The sequence below is a fragment of the Gobius niger genome (assembly GCF_951799975.1).
Source record: "Gobius niger genome assembly, chromosome: 9".
Classification (NCBI taxonomy): domain Eukaryota; kingdom Metazoa; phylum Chordata; class Actinopteri; order Gobiiformes; family Gobiidae; genus Gobius; species Gobius niger.
Window position 1 is genome coordinate 34,954,459 of NC_136860.1, and position 24,300 is coordinate 34,978,758.

At 38.1% G+C, this 24,300-nt stretch overlaps 2 protein-coding genes across 3 annotated transcripts in view; one reads left to right on the top strand and one right to left on the bottom strand.

Moving 5' to 3' along the window:
* Positions 1-13,276, bottom strand: part of ints6 (integrator complex subunit 6) — a 57,794-nt gene extending 44,518 nt beyond the window's left edge. Inside the window, exons 1-3 of one of the 2 annotated variants that reach the window (XM_079563396.1) lie at positions 12,573-13,276; positions 12,359-12,436; positions 11,416-11,565 (exon numbers count right to left, since the gene is read on the bottom strand). In XM_079563396.1, the coding sequence (XP_079419522.1) occupies positions 11,416-11,565; positions 12,359-12,436; positions 12,573-12,683 (339 nt within the window). In that variant the 5' untranslated portion in view covers positions 12,684-13,276. The remainder of the gene's footprint in view (positions 1-11,415; positions 11,566-12,358; positions 12,437-12,572) is intronic. The other variant, XM_079563397.1, reaches the window with a different exon arrangement.
* A 1,951-nt stretch (positions 13,277-15,227) lies between these two features.
* The window catches only part of wdfy2 (WD repeat and FYVE domain containing 2), a 28,470-nt gene continuing 19,397 nt past the window's right edge, over positions 15,228-24,300 (top strand). The window contains exons 1-2 of the mRNA XM_079563074.1: positions 15,228-15,455; positions 19,490-19,557. Coding sequence (XP_079419200.1) covers positions 15,319-15,455; positions 19,490-19,557 — 205 coding nt within the window. The 5' untranslated portion in view covers positions 15,228-15,318. The remainder of the gene's footprint in view (positions 15,456-19,489; positions 19,558-24,300) is intronic.

Consider the following 24,300-nt stretch of genomic DNA (forward strand, 5'->3'; position numbering starts at 1 on the left):
TGCAATTGAGGTTTTCAGGCCAGAGACACCAGGGGGAGATGAAAGACCCCCCAATCATCCCATTAACACTTGTATTACCCCCAGAGGGACGACGGAAAAGATTAAAGAAGTCACTTAGTACTGCTTTAAAGGCACACTGCGTAACATTTTGGACTATACTGTTGCCATCAGTACAAAAAAAAAAAACATGCTCCTAATGACCAGCTCAAAACAGAAAGTGCTCTTTCTGTAGTGGGTCATCAAAGAATGGATTTGGATGAGGACCTAACCTCTGCCGACTTAAATCACATCTCCATGGAGACGAGCTGGAGACACACATGTCTTTGGAGAGGTGAGTCGCTCACAGCAAACACACATGTTTGTTTGTACATGTATGAGGTATTTATCAATGATAAAAAAAGCAGTATTTCAATTTTATTTATTGGGTAAAATTCTACGAGCTGTGGCTTTAACAAGGCAGATTTAACATACACAAAACTACTGATTTAATTTGCGACGAAGGCAATTCCACAGATTGGAATTGCAGGTCTCATGGTAAAAGCCTAAATATACATTAGATAATGATGCCGTGAGCAGTAGTTTAAGTTGTGTAAGTCGACAACTCCCTTTGAGCAGCACTAATACTTCTCATGTTTTGAACAATTTCTGTAAATTATATGTATACAGTAAATGGTAAATGGTCTCAACTTATATAGCGCTTTTCCACCTACATTAGGCACTCAAAGCACTTTACAGCAAGGATCCACTCACCCATTCATGCTCTCATTCATACACCGATGTACGCAGACACTGGGGGCAATGTGGGTGAAGTGTCTTGCCCAAGGACACAACGACAATGTGCACTTTCAGGAGGTGGGATTCGAACCCCTGACCTTCCGATCATGAGACGACCCGCTCTACCATCTGTGCCACTGTCGCCCCAGTACCTGTATGTATCTGCTGCTCAAATAAACAAAACTAAACAACAAAATTGACATTAATCTGAAAAAAACACTTCCAAAATGTGACAAAAATGTGGAGGAAAAGCAACAATAATACAGCCAAAAAAAAGACAAAAACACGACTAAAGAGTGATGGAAAGGTGATAAAAAAAATCAAAAAGAAAGCCATGAAAGAGCAACAAAAAGTTATGGAAATGCTTAAAATAGCGACAAAAAACCTTGACAGTTTTCTAGGTCTTAGCTTTCAAACGAGGCGCTACACTGCCTTAGAGGCTGTAAAGTCGGGTCGAGAAGTCTTTAGATTTGGGTAAAACTGAACTGGAGACAATGTGCTTGGTGAAGGCGGGGGTTTCAAAGAATATAACACCTGCTGCTCAAATAAACAAAACAAAACAATAAAATTGACATTAATCTGAAAAAAGTCCCGTCGCCAATCATAAAATAATTAAGAATTTACACAACATACCATATTAGTATTTCATTAGTTTTATCTAGGGCTTTTCCAGACACTCAAAGTCAACTTTAGCCATGATTTTTTCACTCCATACATGATTAAGTTCATACTACAGTGAGATGAAAATACAAGAGGAAAAAGGTTTACATATAAGACGAGCAAAACCATGAGATAACCGTAGATTGTCACCCTAAGTGGAAGTTTAAAAGCCTCTATACCAAATGATTTTCTAGTCGTGGAATAATATCCGGTTCGACCTTCAGTATATCGTAAATGCCTTTTTATCAATCATGAACTAGCAGCTGGTTGTGGCTGGAATTGGCTTGTTGCACAATGTGGCTACGCTAGTTCCTCTGAACTGAAGCTGTGGGCGCTAGTACTTCCTGTTTGTATTAATTTCCATTAAGATTAGCTCAGACCAGTGAGTTCCTTTGTCTTGAAGCTAGAGGCTAATTTAAACTCGCCTGAACCGAGAGGATCTTTTTCCTCACTTCATCAGATTTTTTTTTTTCGGGTATTCAACTCATTTTTGTAACTTTGTCGTCACTTTTTTTTTTTTTTTTTGTAAATTTTTTATCAAATGTTTGTCACATTTAGTCACATTTTTGTCATTTTTTTGTCCAATTTTTTGTCATTTTTTGGGTCAAATTTGTATCACATTTTTGTCACATTTTGGTCATTTTTTTCGTCATTTTGTAATCAAATTTTTGTAATTTTTTTGTCACATTTTTGCCACTTTTTCATCAATTTTTCGTCACTTTTTTGTCACATTTCCATCATTGTTTTCGTCTCAGTTTTGTCGCTGTTTTCTCACCTTTTTCCCAGAAGCTTTTGGACTGGGCTAAAGCCAAACTGGAGAAAATGTGCTCGGTTCAGGCGGGAGTTAAGCGGTTAATGCATTACACAATTTGAAATAGTGCCTTTTTATGTATATTTTTTTTTATAGCATGTTAGCCTTTAGCTTCAAAACAAACCATCAATCCTTCATGATCACAGGCGTCTCCTCTGAACTCGTTACATCATGATTTGAACACAGTAAATGATCGTCTACCGGGAACTCACCGCCCACAACATAATCTTTAGAAAATATGATTCCAGGAAAAGAAAACAGACAGGAAGTACTGGCGCTCACACCTTCAGGTCAGAGGAACTAGCATAGCCACACCGTGCAACAAGCCAATTGCTCCCAGAAAGTTGAGAAGAACTACGGCACATTACAAATGCGTTAGGCAAGAGTTTGGACCACATTTAGCGATTTGAAACTCATAAATAATCGCAAATCATTCAGGTATCGTCTCCTCTGCGTAGAAACAAAATCCAACAAACGAACCAGTTGTGTCTCCATAGAGTCTTTCAACCCCGTAGTTTTAAAACTCTACAAACATGATTACAGGATTAGTTCTAGTTCAGTTCATGTTTTATTCAAAAGCCTGCTCCTTTGATTCCAACCCGTTTCATCCCCCTCCACACCTTCCTCCAGCTAAGCACATCCACAGCGCCATCTTCAGTCTGAGTGGCGGAAAGACGGGGCGGCTAATGAACTCCGCTCCTCCTCTCGATGGCAGGATGACGACCGAAGGCAAACGGCACAGTTACGCTTAACCCCCCCCTCGTTTTTCCACAAACAAAGCGATGTGTATCAAAAACTCTTCCAAAGCCCTGTAACAGCCAGCTCCTCCTCCTCCCCCACCCCTCTCTCTCTCTCTTCATACCCGTCTTGGTTTCCTTGGGGAGAGACGTCTCAAATGCCTGGCAACCGGCGCTGCTTTTTGTTACTGTATTGAGAAGCACTCCAGGGCAATGATAAGTCCCACACAAGTATTCCTCTCTTACTCCTCCAACCAGCGAGGAGGGACGGTTTTAAATAAGTTTTTCCATCTCGCACACCGCCTTCCGGTAGCAAGGCTTTCAGAAATGAGGAATAAAAATGAGCAAGTTGTTGTTTGTGTGTGAAAACGAGGGTATATGGCAACCAGCTGAGGAAAAGCATGACTACGTTTGCACATTTTTAGGTTTGCGATATGGGATCCTGTGACACCGAACGTTCTGATAATTTGGTAACGCATTGTGCAGCCAAACTCCAAAGTGAAGAGTGAATTCTATAGCCAGAGCTGCTCAGGGACAGTTTTATGGAGACCTGGCTGCCAATGTGCAGATCATTACTTTAAAAGATATTTCAGGATTTTTGACATAGAGGCTCATTTTATCCAGAGTGTTGCTGATTTCTGGAGATATTTTTTGTTGTAATTCAAGCAGTTCTTGTATTTGAAGTTTCGTGGCGCTAGGCTAGTGCATGTCTATGGTATCAGCTAGCCTGCATTAAAAACAGTCGCTCCACAGAGCACCTGAGGCAAATCACTGATAACACCAGACTAACCACACTGCAAAAAAGGAAATATCAAGCATTGGCTTAAATGACTTGAATTGAGGAAATGTTTCTTGTTTTTGTCGGTTTTCACTCATTTAGACACTTTTTCTGATCGGACCAAGTTTGCTTTGCTTGTTTGAGGACATTTCAGACCAGTTCTAGGGTAAATCTCACTTGAAATAAGAAAGTAAAATTGCCAATGAGACAAGACCCATTTTCTTTCCCCATTGGCAAAGAAAATGACCTGAAATAAGGACGAAATGTATTGAAACGAGTCAGAAACATCTCAGAACAAGTGAAATAATCTAGGAGAGAACTTCTTATCTAGTCAAAACAACTAAAATTTGGATTATTATGCTCAAATTGAGATGTTTATACTGATCTAGTTAATTACTTTTTGCAGTGCATATAAATGTCTGTGTCCATAGAGTAATTTTAACCATTTTGCATTTAAAACACCTTATATTCGAGCAGCATCAGCTTCGTGGTTGTATAAGCTACACAGCGGCGGAGTGATCTGCTAGAAAATAGTCCCTCAGAATGCGATCATTCATGTGATGCAGGTCAGTGCTCTCCTCAGGTGCTCTGTGGAGTGGGTCACACTGTTTTTAATGCAGGCTAGCTGATACCATAGACATGCGCTTGCCTTGCATTAGCCTAGCGCCACGAAACTCTTCAAATATAAGAACTGGATGAATGACAAAAAAAATATCTCCAGAAATCAGCAACACTCTGGATAACTAGGACGGTGGGTCATAGAAACATCCCTTTAACCAGGGTTTCCACAGGCAAGTCAAATTTAATGCCATTTAAACGCCTAGAAAAGACGCTGTAACATTTCAGTCAGAGCTGCAGCTGAATTTGTTTAAGACCAAACGTTTGCAGTAAAAATAGTTGAGCGATGTCATTGTTGTGGGTTCCGTCTCCAAGGAAAAAATCACATCCAAGACATTTAGATTTGATGCCAGCCTTTTTTTGTTTGCATAATACATTCTAAGGCTTAATGCTTTTTAAACGCCCTGCAGAAACCCCGTCGAAACAACACACAGAGAAGCAAGGACAGTGTCTTGTCCAAACACCTCTGGGTTCACACAGGCACCATACATCTACATAACAAACATTAATGGTTTCAAACATGTTACAGGAACAGGCCACCGTCTTTCCGCACTGAGATTTGTTCTTACCAGAGCTTAGACGAGTTGATGCGCACCTGTCTGGTCTTTGTGCGTGCGCTCAGTCACCCACAGTATATCCCTATAGCTCCAAATGGGGGTGAAGTTGGAAGCGACCAGGCTCTTCCACGGGCACAAAGACCGGACAGGTACGTATCAACTCGTCTAAGCTCAGGTAAGAACATATCTCAGTGTGGAAGAACTGTGTGCCCTTAGTCACACAAGATGTTGCTAGCATTTGGCCTCTCCCAGTATATTCCTCTAGCTCAGGGGTGTCCAAAGTGCAGCCCGGGGGCCAAATGCGGCCCTCAGAGCAATTTATGGTGGCCCTCGGCCTCTTGCTGTATCGGTACACATCACCAGAGACGGACCTTTTCATTTGAAATGTAATAATTCTATACAATTCTAACCGAACAACTAACATTTTACTGTGAGACTGAGCTGGCATGAAGGTTTTAAGCTTAAATAGAGGTGTGGGGCACAATTTAAACCTCTGCTAGTCGAAGGTTTTGCGGCACTAACTACTGATCTAAGGCCCTTCACCCCGTGTACGCTTCAATATGCGGCCCCCCATGAAAAAAGTTTGGACACCCCTGCCCTAGCTCAAAACGTGGTGAAGTTAGAAGCGCATCAACTCGTCTAAGCTCAGGTAAGAACATATCTCAGTGTGGAAAAACGGTGGCCTGTTCCTTTAAGACACCGGAGTTTGCTCTGTGCAAAAAAAAATCTAATCCAACCATTTAAAGCTTCTAAAACAGATCAATAAATGTCATAAAATTACCAACAAACACTCCGATGAAGCTATTATGTCTGCCCAACATCAATCCAAAACTCTGTCCTCAAATATTTGACTTAAAAGGAGTTTAGCGGTGGGAAAAAAAGCAGGTTATCTTCACCTTTGGCTGTGACCCTTGACATGCCGCGATTATCAAATGTAAACTTGGGGAGATAAGTGTCAGCTTGACTGGTATAACTTACAAATTAATACAAGGACAATGTACAAAATCAGACTGTTCCAGAAAGAGGCAGTAAGTGACTTTACCACATTAATGTCATGCTATTCAAATGAGTTGAGTCTTAAAATAAAACATAGATAAAAACGCTGCTTCGGCTCCTGTTAAAATGATACAAAGGTAATTACTGTATGTTTACCAAACGGGACACAGTGACCCTGCCCTTGTGTGCGGTTCATGCAGGACGTCATATACAACAGACGGGGAAGCTCTTTATGTTCACAGAAGTCCGGTGTATGATTTGCTTGTTTACACAGACTGTAAATGGAAAAGGGGAGTGATCGTAAAGTGATCGCGGTGTGTACACAAACAAACTGTCTTAACTAGTCGGGCTGCATGATTAAAATACTAACTGCAAAGCTAAAACGAGGATTACAAACATTTCAGAGGTTTAAGGCGAGACACTGCAGGTGAATAGGGAAAAAAAATAAATGTAGAGATTTCAATTTGAAGCTTTTGCTGAACATCACAGATATAAATATGAGAAAAAATGTGTTGCATTTTTTCTGTCATTTTATGTTTTCACATAAAAATAAGGAACTTTGAGCATTAAAATGGCCAAAATTGCCTATATTTTGGGCAACGAAATCAAAATAATGAGCCAGATTAAATGTTATGATTTTATTTTATTGACATATTAGTAACTAAGATTTTTTCAGAGGGGATTTTGGATATTTTGTTTAGTTTTTCAATAAACTAATCATCAGTGAAAAAATCTGCTCAAATTCCGCCTGTTTTTTTGGTTTCAAAGCTGAATAAATCAGGCTAGGAATTAGATATTAAAAAATCCCTCTGAAAAAACCTTCAAAACCTTGTTGTGTCTCAGCCTGTAAAGTTTGGAGTCTGTGGGAGCTTCTATAAGGGCTCAGGCTCTGCCCGAGTGCGGCTTCTCTCATTCAGAGAAAACCAGCCCTGAAGTTTTGTAGCGAGTGCGCATGCTCGGCCCGTTCTTCCACTTTTCCGCTCCAGCGTCTCGTAGGAGGAAAAACACCATATTTGGGTGAAAGCGTCATCACGGGGCCCCTTAGCAGGACACGTGGATGTCAAATCTGTCAATATTTATGAATGAAAACCCGCGGGATAGTAAGTGTATGTAGTTCACTTTGTACATTGTAAATTTCATGAATATCAGAAGCAGAATTAGCACAAAGAGCCTCCAACAAACATTTACTTTAAAGCAGTACTGAGTAACTCTTCCCCCTAGAGGCCATAAGTGCAACTGCAGGTGTCGTAGCAAGTTAAGATATTTTAATGTATTAATTGTCTTGCAGAGTAAACACGACGCTGACAGGAAAGGCGGAGGGACAGAGTGTTACTGTGCATCCAATTATACAACAGAAATATTTTTTTTCACTCAAACTTGGCTGTAAATACTGTTTAAAGTGACGTTAGCCCGCAGCTAGCTTTGCCCGTTAGCCTGTTAGCTTCTTCTTCGTGATTCCATTAGTGTGTATTGCTTTCTCCGGACCGGTGGCAGTGAAGTTACAAACATGGTTTTCTGTCCAGAGACACCAGGGGGCGATGAAAGACCCTCCAATCATCCCATTAACACTTGTATTTCCCCCACAGGGACTACGGGAAGGGTTTATTAAGGTAAACACGTTACTTAGTGCTGCTTTAAGTTTACTCCATCAACACGTCCACAATTTTCCTACACATTCATAGCCAAGCGACTAATCGATTAATCGTAAAAATGGTCGATAGATTAATCGATTGCAAAATAATCGTTAGTTGCAGCCCTAGATTTAAGTCAAAAAGGCCAGTGTACCTGATTATTTTTGCTAATATATAAGCACATTTCAAAACCGGATCATTTCCTACATTCAGACCGAGCAAGCCGCTAAAGATCAAGAAGAAAAGCATTGGATTCACTCAATGGGAGGCACTAAAAACTAAGATTTTGCACTACAATTTGAAGATGATGCTATATTCAATGCTAGCTCATAATCAAAAAAAACTATTTTAGTAATCGATTAATCGTTTTCTGGTTCACACAGACTAAAATGGAGCAAAAATGACATAAAAATGTAGTATTTTTGATGAAATCCTACTTTGTTTATATATTTAGGGTCTGTGTACATTCTGTTCATTGTAAATTTCATGAATAGAGCCTCCAACAAACCTTTCCCTTTAGTTTACTCCATCAACACATCTTCAAGCAGTGCCACTTAAGCTGTATGTGATTAAAAAAAAAGAAAAAATACAACTTTCCTACACCGTTCACAGCCAAGCGATTACTCGACTAACCGTAAAAATAATCGATCACAAAATAATCGTTAGTTGCAGCCCTACAATCAAGGTACTTTGCATATTAGTGTTCAAATATCTTATTATTTTTTTCTACAGTACTTCACTTAAATAGGATATATCGAAAACAGAAAGCATATGCACATTGTTCATATTAGGGCTGGAGCAACTAATCGATTAATCGACAACTAATCGATTACTAAAATAGTTGTCAACAATTTCAGTAATCGATTAATCGTTTTCTAGCAAACACAGACTAAAGTGGAGCAAAAAAGACGTGAAAATTATGTATTTTGGATGAAAACCTCCTTCGTTTTTAAAGTGAGGGTCTGCAGTGTTTTGTACATTGTAAATTTCATAATCATCTGTCTTTGTCTCGTCCAATCAGAAAGCAGAATGAGCACAAAGAGCCTCCTACAAACGTTTACTTTAAGTTTACTCCATCAACATGTCCTCGAGCGGCGCCACTTTAGCTTTATGTGATAACATTTTTTTTTAAAAATACAATCTCCATGCACCTTTCACAGCCAAGCGATTAATCGATTAATCGTAAAAATGGTCGATAGATTAATCGATTGCAAAATAATTGTTAGTTGCTGCCCTAGATTCAAGTCAAAAAAGGCCAGTGTACCTGATTAGTTTTGCTAACATAAGCACATTTCAACACCGGATCAGCAAGCCGCTAAATATCAGGAGAAAAGCATTGGATTCACTCAATGGGAGGCACTAAAAACTAAGATTTTGCAGTACAATTTGAAGATGATGCTCTATTCAATGCTAGCTCATAATCAACAAACTTGAGGCAAATATAAATAACTACAATCAAGTAGGGCTGAAACGACTAATCGACAACTATTTCAGTAATCGATTAATCGTTTTCTAGTAAACACAGACTAAAGTAGAGCAAAAAAGACATGAAAATTATGTATTTTGAATGAAAACCTACTTTGTTTTTAAAGTGAGGGTCTGCAGTGTTTTGTACATTGGAAATTTCATTAATATCTGTCTTTGTCTCGTCCAATCAGAAAGCTGAATTTGCACAAAGAGCCTCCTACAAACGCTTACTTTAAGTTTACTCCATCAACATGTCCTCAAGCGGCGCCACTTTAGCTTTATGTGATAAAATTTTTTAAAAAAAATACAATCTCCATGCACCTTTCACAGCCAAGCGATTCATCGATTAATCGTAAAAATGGTCGATAGATTCATCGATTACAAAATAATTGTTAGTTGCTGCCCTAGATTCAAGTCAAAAAAGGCCAGTGTACCTGATTAGTTTTGCTAATATAAACACATTTCAACACCGGATCATTTCCTACATTCAGACCGAGCAAGCCGCTAAATATCAGGAGAAAAGCATTGGATTCACTCAATGGGAGGCACTAAAAACTAAGATTTTGCACTACAATTTGAAGATGATGCTATATTCAATGCTAGCTCATAATCAACAAACTTGAGGCAAATATAAATAACTACAATCAAGTAGGGCTGAAACGACTAATCAACAAGTATTTTAGTAATCGATTAATCGTTTTCTGGTTCACACAGACTAAAATGGGGCAAAAATGACATAAAAATTTAGTATTTTTGATGAAATCCTACTTTGTTTATATATTTAGGGTCTGTGTACATTTAGTTCATTGTAAATTTCATGAATAGAGCCTCCAACAAACATTTCCCTTTAGTTTAGTCCATCAACACATCTTCAAGCAGCGCCACTTAAGATGTATGTGATTTAAAAAAAAAAGAAAAAATACAATTTTCCTACACCATTCACAGCCAAGCGATTACTCGATTAACCGTAAAAATAATCGATTACAAAATAATCGTTAGTTGCAGCCCTACAATCAAGGTATTTTGCATATTAGTGTTCCAATATCTTATTATTTTTCTACAGTACTTCACTTAAATAGGATATATCGAAAACAGGAAGCATATGCACATTGTTCATATTAGGGCTGAAGCAACTTATCGATTAATCGACAACTAATCGATTACTGAAATAGTTGTCAACTATTTCAGTAATCGATTAATCGTTTTCTAGCAAACACAGACTAAAGTAGAGCAAAAAAGACATGAAAATTATGTATTTTGGATGAAAACCTACTTTGTTTTTAAAGTGAGGGTCTGCAGTGTTTTGTACATTGTAAATTTCATGAATATCTGTCTTTGTCTCGTCCAATCAGAAAGCTGAATTTGCACAAAGAGCCTCCTACAAACGCTTACTTTAAGTTTACTCCATCAACATGTCCTCAAGCGGCGCCACTTTAGCTTTATGTGATAAAAAAATTGAATAAAATACAATCTCCATGCACCTTTCACAGCCAAGCGATTAATCGATTACCAAAATAAGCGTTAGTTGCAGCCCTAGTTCATATCAATATCAACCTTTCACTTTGTATAAGTCTTATCTTTTATAAATTAACTACCGATATTGATGAGAGGATTCCTCCACTATCCGGTGTAACGTCGAGATGCACTTCTTTGTCGAGCTGCACTGACAGAATCAACGCGCATGTGCACATGTCTTTGTCTCTCATTAAAAACGAGTCATTAACAGCTGGTAAACTTTGTCTTGCATAATATTACGTAACTAAAGAGCAGACGACTCTTTCCTCAGCAACTTTTACTACATTTAAACGCTCATGCTTTCTGATTATTGACAAAACCTGTACTTTTTTTTTGTTTTTAAAGCCTATATCTTCAACAGACAGATATTTAAAGGCAAATTGTTTTAGCAGCTACGTCATTTACTAATTTAACTTGCACTGTCCCTACCAAATAAACCATAAATAAATAATAATTACATGTAGAATAGACTGCCTAATCCGACAGTAAAAGCTATGAAATCATGTTTTTTGCTGAAAAAGCGGGACGCGATGGCTGTTTCGACTGTACCCCGGCATTAGAAACCGCAGTTACTACATCCGCCTGTTCAATGTAATAACCCCCCCTGCTGCTAGGCGACTGGAGGAAAGCCGCTCCTACTTGTTGTTTATGCTTGTGTCTTGCGTGTGGGCCACAGTATGCGGGTGGTTGATGCTTGTAGGACTGTGGAGAGGGGTGGGGGGTGGGGGGGGCTTTGGGCACTGTGTCCTGTTTGGAGGTGGGGCCGTAGAGTACTTTATAACAGCACTTTCATCATCATCATGTGTTGTATTACAGATTCACGTCGACTCCCGTATCGTGTGCCTTCGGCTGCCTTAGGGGCTGTACGTACCTGTCCATAGTTGTCTATCCCAGTCACTAATCTATTGAGATTGAGTAAATCAAAAGAGGTCCTCAGTGACTGGCCGATAGATGTGAGTCCGTTTGCTTGGAGGTTCCGCAGCTCGGTCATTAAAGTGGCGTGGCTTTCCTTCCATCCGGCCTGAAAAAGGAATAAATACTTTAATACACAGAAAGACACATAGATAGGAAGGAAAAGTCAAGTAAACACCGATAATAATAACGCATTACTCTTATATAGCGCTTTTCCGGATGTCGTACATTCATAACAATAGTTTAATTTTTGTTTTTGGTTGCTATAGAAACCCTTGCAGAAATTGTATTTGCTTTTTTTTGTTGAATATTATTTTATTGACACAGCCTTGATGTTATGAAAGATCATTTTTAACTATAAAAATCGAAACATCGATAGATCCTAATCATTGTTATTCATGTTATAGAGTGTGTGATGTCATAACATAGCAAAAAGTCTAATGTTATTGTTTGATTTGTCCATTTCTATTCAGATTTCAATTTCTATTTAGGTATTTGAATAGAATCTGCATAACTTCTGGGCTTGTATTGACTGACTAAACGCTTTGCCGGCCTCTTTAACAGTCCGTCAGTGTCATAACATAAGGTTGTGTATTATGAGCTGTCAAAGTCTGATTGTTATTCCGATAATAGAGTGGAAATTGAAGTCCAAACAACTAAAGTAGGCTAGTCTGTCACCCCAGCCCGCCCCTTATCACCTCGCTGTATAAATAACACCCAGAGTTCCTTGCTGCACACATTGAAACAAAATGTCGGCCATGTTTTAAAAGGGGTATGGAAGCTCCTCCTGAAGATTTTCTTTATACAATTGATGTAGCTATCGCAACGTGGCGGAGCTCTGGGACGGACAATATCAGTGTGCGCCATGTAAAGCTGGGACATATGCTGAAAGCAAACTCTACCTTGATCCCGAACGGAACCTCTTCAAAATTTACCAACATATACCGGTCAGCTCGGCTCGCCGGATCTCTGCTCCTGAGCTGTGGAAATACAGAGAATTGTTTACGGTTATGGACAGATGAGCTCTGACAGAGAAGACTGCTAAAGTGCCCCGATGTCCTAACCCGCAGTCCCTCTCGGGATCTCCCCATACAAAGTGTCCCGTGGTTACAGTACCTTCATAAAAGTCTCAACAGCGCCTTTTGCTATGTCCAGATAGGTAGTGCCCAGATGGGTGCGCTGGTTCATTGAAGCGGACGTGTCTATCAGAAAAAGTAAAACGGGCATTGTGATGGTAATGACACGTTCTGCATGGACTTGGTGTCAGTACTGCCAGCCAAAACGCAAAAAATCTTTTGTTCTCCCTACCGCCTGTATCACCTCTCAACTAGCTAGCTAACGGCTAGCTGGCTAACTGTCTGTCTCACACATTCTTTCAAAAAAGTGTAAGAATAGTGAGTGTAGAAGCCCTTTCCGGGCAAACTAAACTAAAAACCTCACACCCTGGGGGCAGGTTATGAATTTGAGAGGGATATTGTTAATTTTAACAATATATTGTAAATATTTCTAAGTTTCATAGTAACAAAGTTCCCCTCACAGTGCGCCTGCTCTGCCTGCACTGACTGCGCGACGCCTGTGCGCGGTTTTTAAACTGGGACCAGTCGCTGACTCCGCCCCCTGAGCGGGCTTTCACTGTCACGAGGACTAATGCTGCTTCTCTATTGGCCTCTCTAAGCCCCTCATTACCATATCCAAATAAGGAAAAAGCCCAGAGCCTGCTGCGCATGCGCGCTCAGCCAGAGAGGAATGTGAGGAAAATACTCGTTACATGCTTTACGTGCTAAAAACAGCGTAAATCTGGCGACGCATTATGTTTACAACATAACGAGCGCTTTATGAGCAGATATGTGATATAAACAGGGATCAGGTTTGGATGAGAAGTGATTGCATAATCAGTGTTCTAATGTGTACTCGGGCGTGGGCTGCTGTGAAAGACAGTCATTGAAGAATTGGAAAATGTGAGCAAATGTGTCCTACATCTAAAACTATTAACTGTGGCTGTAAAGTCTTATCGCCGCGAGCCGAGCCTACGCGGTGACTTATTGCACTTGGACATTATATAAATAGGCCAAGATGTCCATTAGTGCGAGACACCGAGGAGGAAAACAGGTTTTGTTGAATACTCGCAGCAGGGACCTACATACTATAAGCTCACTCCTGTGGCTCGATACTTTTCTGCGCTCCAGTTCATCACAGGACTCCTCTGGAGGTTTAAGAGCCGCTCTCGACACGAGGCCTAAGGATCAGAGCGTGATTATACCCTTGACAATCTCACGGCTCTTCAACAGCTTTCACCTCATCCAAACAGATTTGGACAATTAATTACCAAAGTGGCAATAGTGTAATGCTCTTTGGACTGAATCACTCCTCTGGAGAATCTCTTTAGTTCTTCAGAAAAACAAAAAACAGAAACCACTGGAAGCGTCCGGAGATGGTGACAGCGCTGAGGAGGACCGTCTTTTGTCTGTTGTTTGAGAGACTTCTTCTTTTGGACTGGAACAACGTCAACAAGCGCAAACTGCACCGCTTTCCTTTTCAAGTCCCACGGATTTTCACAATAAAATGATCTGATGTCGGCGTAATGCTGCTTACCAGGGTTTTAGTAACATGTGCCCTGTTTAAACTGAGCAAAGTCAGTTTCCTGAAGCGTAGCTCAGCACTCACAGGTGACGAGGAGCTCGGAGTGGAGCTGATGCTCCTCCAAACAGGCCCGGGTTCATAACTCATAACTCCCATAACTCAGAGTGGATCTGCATTAGTTCAGGATGAGAGGAAGTCTATCTCTGCTTAAGACCTAATGATGATGGACGACTACACAATCCTGTACTAGACCTTTTTATTTGCTTCTCCCATAAAAAAATCCATATATATTTTCTTACAGGAAAAAAAAGAAGAAAGAAAGATCAAAACAAAATATCAAAAAGCCCTAAACCGCTCTGTAAGCTGGTGTTCTAGACCTTTATTTAGTTGACTGTGCCATACTGCATGAATGCACTTGTAAAGTCAGCCATTATATCAAAAGGAACTCGATATGTTTTATTCTGAAGATGTATTTGAGCGGATGTGAACACATTTATTATGAAGGCTGCTTAAAAACTGACCGTTACTAAACGTTTTAAACACAGAGAAACTGCGAGTTATTTTGCATAGCTGATACTGAATAAATACGAGAAAGAAAAACATTCTTCATAACGTTTATTCCATTAATTGTGTTATGTTTTGTTCAAACGGAGGCTCTTATTGTGACGGGCTCAGCGCTGACAGTTTGTGGTGTTGCGTCACAGTCGGAGGCGGAAGCATCATTTGTAGCAAATCCCATAATCTTCTAAAGTTTTGACGAATTTTAAAAAGCTGTATCTCATTCACAGTTACTCCAGTGTTTGCCATTCGAAATAAGATGATACTTTCAAGTTAGTATTGTTTAAAATATTTATACTTTTATACTTATTCCACACGGTCGAGAAATATGAGTATTTTTTTTTACTGGTCAAAATTAACCCCTATCACAGTTGAAATTACGTAAAACATTTTTTTTTGTACTTAAAAGAAATATTTGACTTAAAAGTGTGACACATTTGCCTCGCACATGCGCAGTTCATTTCTGGTCACGAATCGCGCTTCCGCCTCGAACTGTGCCGTAACCGGGGGCGGTCGAGCGCTGTCAGCTGACCGCCCTGCTCCACTCTCAGCCCGGGCTCAACACACGGGCGCTCCCCGCTCCCACCGCCCGCCTCCGGAGCTCCAGCCTGCGGTGACAGACCCCCGGCCCTTCTCCCGCACTACCGCCGCCGCTGCTCCCGCTGGAGGGATATGCTCTTCCCGGGGCCCCTTTGAGGACTCGACACCGGCGGAGCGCGAACCCATGGCGGCAGAAACCCGAGGCGAGCCCCGCGATAGGAAGCCATGTTTGCAGGGCTCCATCGAGGCTTTCCAAGATGTGGTCAGCTCTGCGGTCTTCATCCCGAAAGAGGACGGGGTCATCAGCGTGTCCGAGGACAGGTAGCCCGCCATTGCAGCAGCATGAGTCGCAGCGCATATTGTGCATTTCTGCAGTTTTACGACAGAACCTCGCCTGTCTTACGCAAACGTGCATTCTTGTTAAACATTAGCCTTTTTCAGCACAAAGCTCTTAATCACAGCTGACGACGTAACTGCACTGGGTTTATTTGGGTAGAAACCTTTTATTTATTTATTGCTGATTTGTTCAGTTTCCCCCTGATGTTGCAATATTATTTCCCACATTCATTACTGGTCAGTTGCAGATGACTTCTTTTACCATCTTCTTTACAGAGATTGCACAACATACGTTTCCTGGAATGTGTGTTTTTACGTTTACGGGAAATTAAAAGTTGCCATCCCCTCAGTACAGAACAGCACGTGTCAAAAATGTTGTGAAATTGCTCTTAACCTCTTAACTCCCGCCTGAACCGAGAGGATCTTTTTCCTCACGTCATCGGATTTTTTTTCCCATCCTTCTTTTTAAAAACTTTTTTGTCATTTTTTTGTTGTTGTCATTTGTTGTCAAATTTTTGTCATTTTTTTGTCAAATTTTTATCACATTTTGGTCACATTTTTTGTCATTTTTTTGTCCATTTTTTGCCATTTTTTGCCATTTTTTGTCACATTTTTGTAATTTTTTCGTAAATTTTTCATCACATTTTTGTCATTTTTTTGTCAATTTTTTGTCACATTTTTGTCACATTTTTTGTCGTTTTTTGTCATTTTTTCGTCAATTTTTTATAAATTTTTTCATCAAATTTTTGTCCTTTTTTGTCATTTTTTGTCACAATTTTTGTCATTTTTTTCACATTTTTTGTCACATTTTTGTCATTTTTTTGGTCATTTTTTGTCACATTTGTGTTATTTTTTTGTCAATTTTTTGTCACATTTTGGTCACAATTTTTGTCGTTTTTTTGTCATTTTTTCGTCAATTTTTAAAAAAAAAAAATTTCATCAAATTTTTGTCATTTTTTGTCACATTTTTGTCATTTTTTCGTCAATTTTTCATCAAATTTTTGTCATTTTTTGCCACATTTTTGTCATTTTTTCGTCAATTTTTTATCAATTTTTTCATCAAATTTTTGTCCTTTTTTGTCATTTTTTGTCACAATTTTTGTCATTTTTTTGGCAAATTTTTATCACATTTTGGTCACATTTTTTGTCATTTTTTTGTCCATTTTTTGCCATTTTTTGTCACATTTTTTGTCACATTTTTGTCATTTTTTTTGTCATTTTTTGTCACATTTGTGTTATTTTTTTGTCAATTTTTTGTCACATTTTGGTCACAATTTTTGTCGTTTTTTTGTCATTTTTTCGTCAATTTTTAAAAAAAAAATTTCATCAAATTTTTGTCATTTTTTGTCACATTTTTGTCATTTTTTCGTCAATTTTTATCACATTTTTTGTCACATTTTTTGTCACAATTTTTGTCATTTTTTCGTCAATTTTTCATCAAATTTTTGTCATTTTTTGCCACATTTTTGTAATTTTTTCGTCAATTTTTTATCACATTTTGGTCACATTTTTTGTCATTTTTCATCAAATTTTTCATCCATTTTTTCGTCAAATTTTCATCAAATTTTTGTCATTTTTTGTCACATTTTTGTCATTTTTTCGTCAATTTTTTAATCACATTTTGGTCACATTTTTTGTCATTTTTTGTCAGATTTTTTGTCATTTTTTTTGTCATTTTTTTTATCACATTTTTTGTCGTTTTTTGTCACATTTTTGTAATTTTTTTTCACATTTTGTAACATTTTTGTCATTTTTTTTGGTCATTTTTTGTCAATATCTTGTAACATTTTTGTGACATTTTTGCCACTTTTTCATCAATTTTTCGTCACTTTTTCATCAATGTTTTCTCACTTTTTTGTCACATTTCCATCATTGTTTTCGTCTCAGTTTTGTTGCTATTTCCACACCTTTTTTCCAGAAGCTTTTGGACTGGGGTAAAGCCAAACTGGAGAAAATGTGCTCTGTTCAGGTGGGAGTTAAGGGGTTAGTTGTTTGTTTCCAGGAAAAGCGAACGCCTGCTTTAAGTTTCATGGTGAACATTTGCAGTAATAAAGGAAGCCGAGTCAGCTGATGAGGCTGTGATAAACTTGTGTTTGTTTTGAAGAAAGGGCCCACAGCACCAAGCCCAGTTTGACAACCTTTAGACTGGCTATTGAGCAAAAATGTTTAGGTCTTTCTTACTTAAAAGGACCACTGTGATGCACAGGAGAGGGACTGAAATAATAGAAGAATCATGCATTACTGTAGAGACTGAAACTACACAATCACCTGGTTTTATTCATAAGAAATCCACTTTAAAAATACTGTACAAGCCACGACCTGTCCTAAATATTAACTATAATTAATCTCGCAGTCCTAATATGTATAAGTGTTTTTTCGTCTCTACAGGAAGCGGCGGCTTGTATCTACATCATGTGTGATCACTTGTATGCAAAGCTATGGTTTTACTGCGGTTTAGTGTTCAGTGTTTTGTTTCTTATTTGCATGAGTCCACTCAGTATTGCAGTAGATATTCCAGGCTGTCTGGTGAAAGCTCTGAAACGAGGGCTGTGCTTTTAACCGAACCGTCATCAAATCATGATCCACACCGGGGTCGGCGAGTGTGCGTTTGAGGCGATTTTCATCATCGCCAAAACCTCAACATTGTCGCCTCAAATAAAGAACTTTTTTACATCTTTTTTACATCTGTGGTTCCCAAGTCGGGACCCAACTTGACCCTCGGATGACCGGCCCAAATAACCCAAATAAAACCTTAATTTGTCATATATTGTACAAAATATTGTGTTTTTCCACACAGTTTTTTATTGAACAAGCAGCAGATATGCCTTTAAAAACTGAAATTCCTTTCAGTTTCAGAGGGAAAATATTGAAGTTTCTTACAGACTCGTGACCCACTGAAAAAGGTTCCACGACCCACTTTTGGGTCCCGACCCACCAGTTTAGAATCACTGTTTCTCTGCCAGGGCATTTTTAAAACACTGACACTATTTCTTGCATTTTTAGAGCACAAATTTAGGAATTTGAGCTCTTATTTGCCTAATAATATTTATATAATATAATATTTGCATAATGTTTCTCAAAATCATCTTGAGGGCCAGAGGTTCTGTGCCGGAGAGCCGGATTTGGCCCGCGGACCTGATGTTGCCAACCCCTAATCTACACTATTGTTCAGCTCAATTAGCGATGTGGATTATTAATCCACAGGTCCACAGCTAATTCTGTGGCATTCATGATTTCTATTTAAAAACAGGGTTTTTTGGTGTTTCCTGATATATGAGCCATTTTAAAGCAACAGGCCACTGTTTTTCCACACTGAGATATGTTCTTACCTGAGCTTTGACGAGTTCTTTAGGACCTGTCTGATCTTCAGTCACGTAAACACAGCGCAGACGGCGTTAGCATTTAGCCTCTCCCTCTCTCCTCTATAGCTCCAAAACAGGTCAAGATAGAAGCTACCAAGCTCTTCCACGTTTTCCCTATTTAAATATGGTTACGTGAAGTGTTCCACTACAAAGTATAATCACACAAAATTAAACAATGTGGATTTTCTAAGCGGATAAAAGGGGGAACTATATTGTAAGGTGTAATAATACCAGGAGTAGTTCGAAATCCGCGCAGTAATCTTCACTTTACTGTGCGGATGCCAAATTACTCCTAAAGCTAAGGTAAGAACATATCTCAGTATGTAAAAACGGTGGCCTATTCCTTTAACATAAAATGTATTTGTTATTAACTTGAATACTTAACATGGAATAAAAAAGGATCAATATGTGAGAAAAAAAACAATCATATTTCCCAGAGGAACTGAACACACCGCACTATAGCAGTTCGGTTTCTCTACTTTTCTTGCTCCTCTGCCATACATCTTTTCTGAAACATGGCAGATTTCAAATGTCTCCACCTAGCGGACAGTGAGATGAACTGACGGTGTGGTTGAAAGAGGGGTCATGTTGTATAATTGGATTAAAACGCACTTGTGAGTTAAGACAATAACATATTTTTATTGATTTTTGTTGCAGGACCATTCGAGTTTGGTTGAAGAGGGACAGTGGTCAGTACTGGCCCAGTGTCTTCCACACATTGCCGTGTAAGTATCATCCTCTTTTCCCCTATATTTCCCCACACTGTTTTATTTTTTGTACCCACTTTTGTAACTATGGTTGTATGAATCTGGAATGATCAGAGAGTGGACGAACTGGAGGCCACTGAACAGTTCTGTGCTGCATTCTCGCCTCACAGCATGACTTCCCTCGGCTGCGTGGGGCCTCTCTGTCATTTGTCTTGGGGAGATAATTAGACGCCCTCCTATTAATGGAACTGCTTCATCATTTGCTTCTTCCGGAAAGTGTTTGTGCAGACTCTGACCGCAAGAGCGAGAAGAAGCTTTAAATCTGTGCGGTCGAAAGGGCTGTGCAATTAATCGAAATTCGATTACGATTACGATTACAACAGTAAACGATTACAAAATTAGCATAATCGCAAAAAATTGATTATAATTTTTTTTTCCAATTTTTTTAAATATTTTTTTTCCACATTTTTTTTTTCACATTTTTTGTTTTGTTTCTAATTTTGGGATTTTTGTCATTTTTTGATGGATTTTTTGGCTGGATTTTTGTCAATTTTTTTGATGGATTTTTGTCTTTTTTTTTGATGGGTTTTTGTCAATTTTTTTGATGGATTTTTGGATGATTTTTGTCATTTTTTGATGGATTTTTTGCTGGATTTTTGTCATTTTTTTGCTGGATTTTTGTCATTTTTTTGCTGGATTTTTGTCATTTTTGCTGGATTTTTGTCATTTTTGCTGGATTTTTGTCTTTTTTGCTGGATTTTTGTCTTTTTTGCTGGATTTTTTGCTGGGTTTTTGTCATTTTTTGATGGATTTTTTGCTGGATTTTTGTCATTTTTTTGTTGGATTTTTGTCATTTTTTGCTGGATTTTTGTCTTTTTTGATGGATTTTTGTCATTTTTTTGCTGGATTTTTGTCTTTTTTTTGCTGGATTTTTGTCTTTTTTGCTGGATTTTTGTCATTTTTTTTGATGGATTTTTTGTCATTTTTGATGGATTTTTGTCTTTTTTTTGCTGGATTTTTGTCATTTTTTGATGGATTTTTGTCTTTTTTTTGCTGGATTTTTGTCATTTTTTGATGGATTTTTGTCATTTTTTTGCTGGATTTTTGTCATTTTTTTGCTGGATTTTTGTCACTTTTTTGCTGGATTTTTTTAAAGGCAACAAATAATCGTTTGAATAATCGTGATTTCAATTATGACAAAAATAATCGTGATTATTATTTTTTCAATAATCGAGCAGCCCTAGCGGTCGACGATATTTGAAAGATCTGTGCTATTTCTTCCAGAAGCTTGTGACGCCTGATTCTTATAGAACGTCGAAAGCCACAAAAGGCCAGTTGCTCGTGAAGTTCACACATTTAAATCTAGCTTTACTGTAATGACGTGTATTTCGAGAACAGGGCTCGTCGCTTACTCACCGACTCCGAAGTGCTTCCTCTTTGTTTTGCAGCTGAAGGATATTTCACGCCGCCGTCAGCAAGAAGTGCGGATCAGGGCGCGCTAATTCAGTCACACAGACAAGCGCGAAAGTTTACAGTCGCTCAGGGGCCGGACTGGGACGGAAAAACAGCCCTGGACTCTGGTCAGCCTGGCCCAAATTAGCGTAAATGTGACACTTCCACAAATACATATGTTAACCTCTGAACTCCCGCCTGAACCGAGAGGATCTTTTTCCTCACGTCATCAGATTATTATTTTTCCATAATTTTTTTGTTGGGTATTCAACTCATTTTTGTAACTTTTTTGTCATTTTTTAATCAAATTTTCGTCATTTTTTAATCAAATTTTTTGCATTTTTTGTCACATTTTTTTGTCACATTTTTATATATTTTTTGTCACATTTTTGTCATTTTTTGTAATTTTTTTAATCAAATTTTTGTCATTTTTTTGTCACATTTTTATCTTTTTTTTGGTCACATTTTTGTCATTTTCGGCAATTTTTTGTTGATTTCTTGTAAAATTTTTGCCACTTTTTCATAAAAATTTCGTCACTTTTTTGTCACATTTACGTAATTTTTTTCGTCTCAGTTTTGTTGCTATTTTACCACCTTTTTTTCCCAGAAGCTTTTAGATTTGGGCAAAGCCAAACTGGAGAAAATGTGCTCGGTTAGGGTGGGAGTTAAGGGGTTAAACTTCTTACCCCCCGCCTTAACCGAGAGCATTTTCTCCAGTTCGGCTTTGCCCAAATCTAAAAGCTTCTTGACTGGAGAGCGACACCTCATTTGAAAGCTAGAATCTAGAAAAGTGACGGTAACTTTTTGTCACGTTGTTGCTGCATTTTTGTCACGTTTTTGTTGCTTTTTCGTTGTGTTTTCGTCTCTTGTTTTTCGTTGTTTTTTTGTCATGTTTTTGTTGTTTCGTCATTGCTTTGTCGTCATTTTTCGTCACATTTTGTTGTGTTTTTGTTGCTTATGTTTGTTTTTGTTTTTGGATGCTTTTCTTTTAAGCTTTTAGATTTGGGTAAAGCTCGGCTTCGCCCGGGGGTAAGGGTAAGGTAAAGTGAGAGTTGAATGTTGAATTTTTGTCACATTTTTGTTGAATTTTTGTCACATTTTTGTTGAATTTTTGTCACATTTTTGTTGAATTTTTGTCACTTTTTGGTTGAATTTTGGTTGAATTTTTGTCACATTTTTGTCACATTTTTGTTGAATTTTTGTCACATTTTTGTTGATTTTTTTTTTAATTTTGTTGTTGAATTTTTGTCAATTTTTTGTTGAATTTTTGTCACATTTTTGTTGAATTTTTCTTGAATTTTAGTTGAATTTTTGTCACATTTTTGTTAAATTTTTGTCGCATTTTTGTTGAATTTTTGTTGAATTTTTGTCACATTTTTGTTGAATTTTTGTCGCATTTTTGTTGAATTTATGTTGAATTTTTGTCACATTTTTGTTGAATTTTTGTCACATTTTTGCTTGAATTTTTGACACATTTTTGTTGAATTTTTGTCACATTTTGTTGTGTTTTTGTTGCTTTTCCAGCACATTTTTGTTTTGGATGCTTTTCTTTTAAGCTTTTAGATTTCACCCGGGGGTAAGGGTAAGGTAAAGTGAGAGTTGAATGTTGAATTTTTGTCACATTTTTGTTGAATTTTTGTCACATTTTTGTTGAATTTTTGTCACTTTTTGGTTGAATTTTGGTTGAATTTTTGTCACATTTTTGTCACATTTTTGTTGAATTTTTGTCACATTTTTGTTGATTTTTTTTTTTATTTTGTTGTTGAATTTTTGTCAATTTTTTGTTGAATTTTTGTCACATTTTTGTTGAATTTTTCTTGAATTTTAGTTGAATTTTTGTCACATTTTTGTTAAATTTTTGTCGCATTTTTGTTGAATTTATGTTGAATTTTTGTCACATTTTTGTAGAGTTTTTGTCACATTTTTGTTGAATTTTTGTCACATTTTTGTTGAGTTTGTCACATTTTGTTGTGTTTTTGTTGCTTTTCCAGCACATTTTTGTTTTTGGATGCTTTTCTTTTAAGCTTTTAGATTTCGCCCGGGGGTAAGGGTAAGGTAAAGTGAGAGTTGAATGTTGAATTTTTGTCACATTTTTGGTTGAATTTTTGTCACATTTTTGTCGAATTTTTGTCACATTTTTCTTTTTTTTATTCTTGATACGTCATTACGGAGACAGTATTTGTTGTTTTCAGAGGACATTGTGTTACTGTGATGACTGCTGTGTCTTTAAAATGCCCACATACCCACTGCAACAGCTGACTTGACCTTTGTTCCTCTAAACAAACTTTAGTTTACTGTTAACCGTGTTGTAATGTTGTTGAGTAACACCTGAGGGCTTTACTACGAAGCAGGTTGAGCTCGTCCTGGACTTGTTCCTCTAACCCGGGTCGACAAAACCAGACGTGGAGCTTTTGGATAAGTGGAAGGGCTTTATCGGTCGGTTCAGTTAAAGGGGGGGTATTATTATATTATGCAAAATGGACTTTTTCAAGCCTTACATCATGTTATTCTGTCATTCCCTCATTAAAAACATGCCTGAAGTGTTGCCTTGGCACATTCACGTATTTCTGAGTAATCTGTAAAAACTCTGATGGCGGCCATTTTAGGGATAGGTTTGCCTGAGTCCTCCTAGGAACGCCCCCACCTCCTGGAGACGCCTCCGAGCTTTCGTCACCAGCCGAGTAACCAACCACTGCTCCTCAGCAGAACCCCCTCCCCACTGATGCCACAGACAGCGTGTGGAGGGGGCGTGTCTAAAGGCTCAGAGGTTCTTAAAGAGACAGAGGCCTATTTCAAGACATTCACTACAGCCATTTTGAGAGAGACATTTTATACAAGGCAGTTATTCTAATTTACTGCATTTACAGACCAACAGAAGGTTTGTCATCATTGTATTGTGATATAGACTGGTGCTATGGGACTGAAAAAAGCAGAACACCCCCTCTTTAACCTCTTAACCTCTTTTCTCCTGTTCTTCAAATTCTCCAAATCGAAAAGCTTCTTCAAAACAGCGATAAAAAACGAGAAGAAAATGAGGACAAAAACAAAAAAGCGCCCAAATGACAAAAACTCAACAAAAAAGGGACAAAAGAGCACCAAAAATTGACAAAAATCCAGCAAAAAAAGACAAAAATCCAGCAGAAAAAAAGACAAAAATCCAGCGAAAAAGTGTCAAAAATCCAGCAAAAAAAAGACAAAAATCCAGCGAAAAAGTGTCAAAAATCCAGCAAAAATTGACAAAAATCCAGCAAAAAAAAAAGACAAAAATCCAGCAAAAAAAAGACAAAAATCCTCCAAAAAAATAGCAAA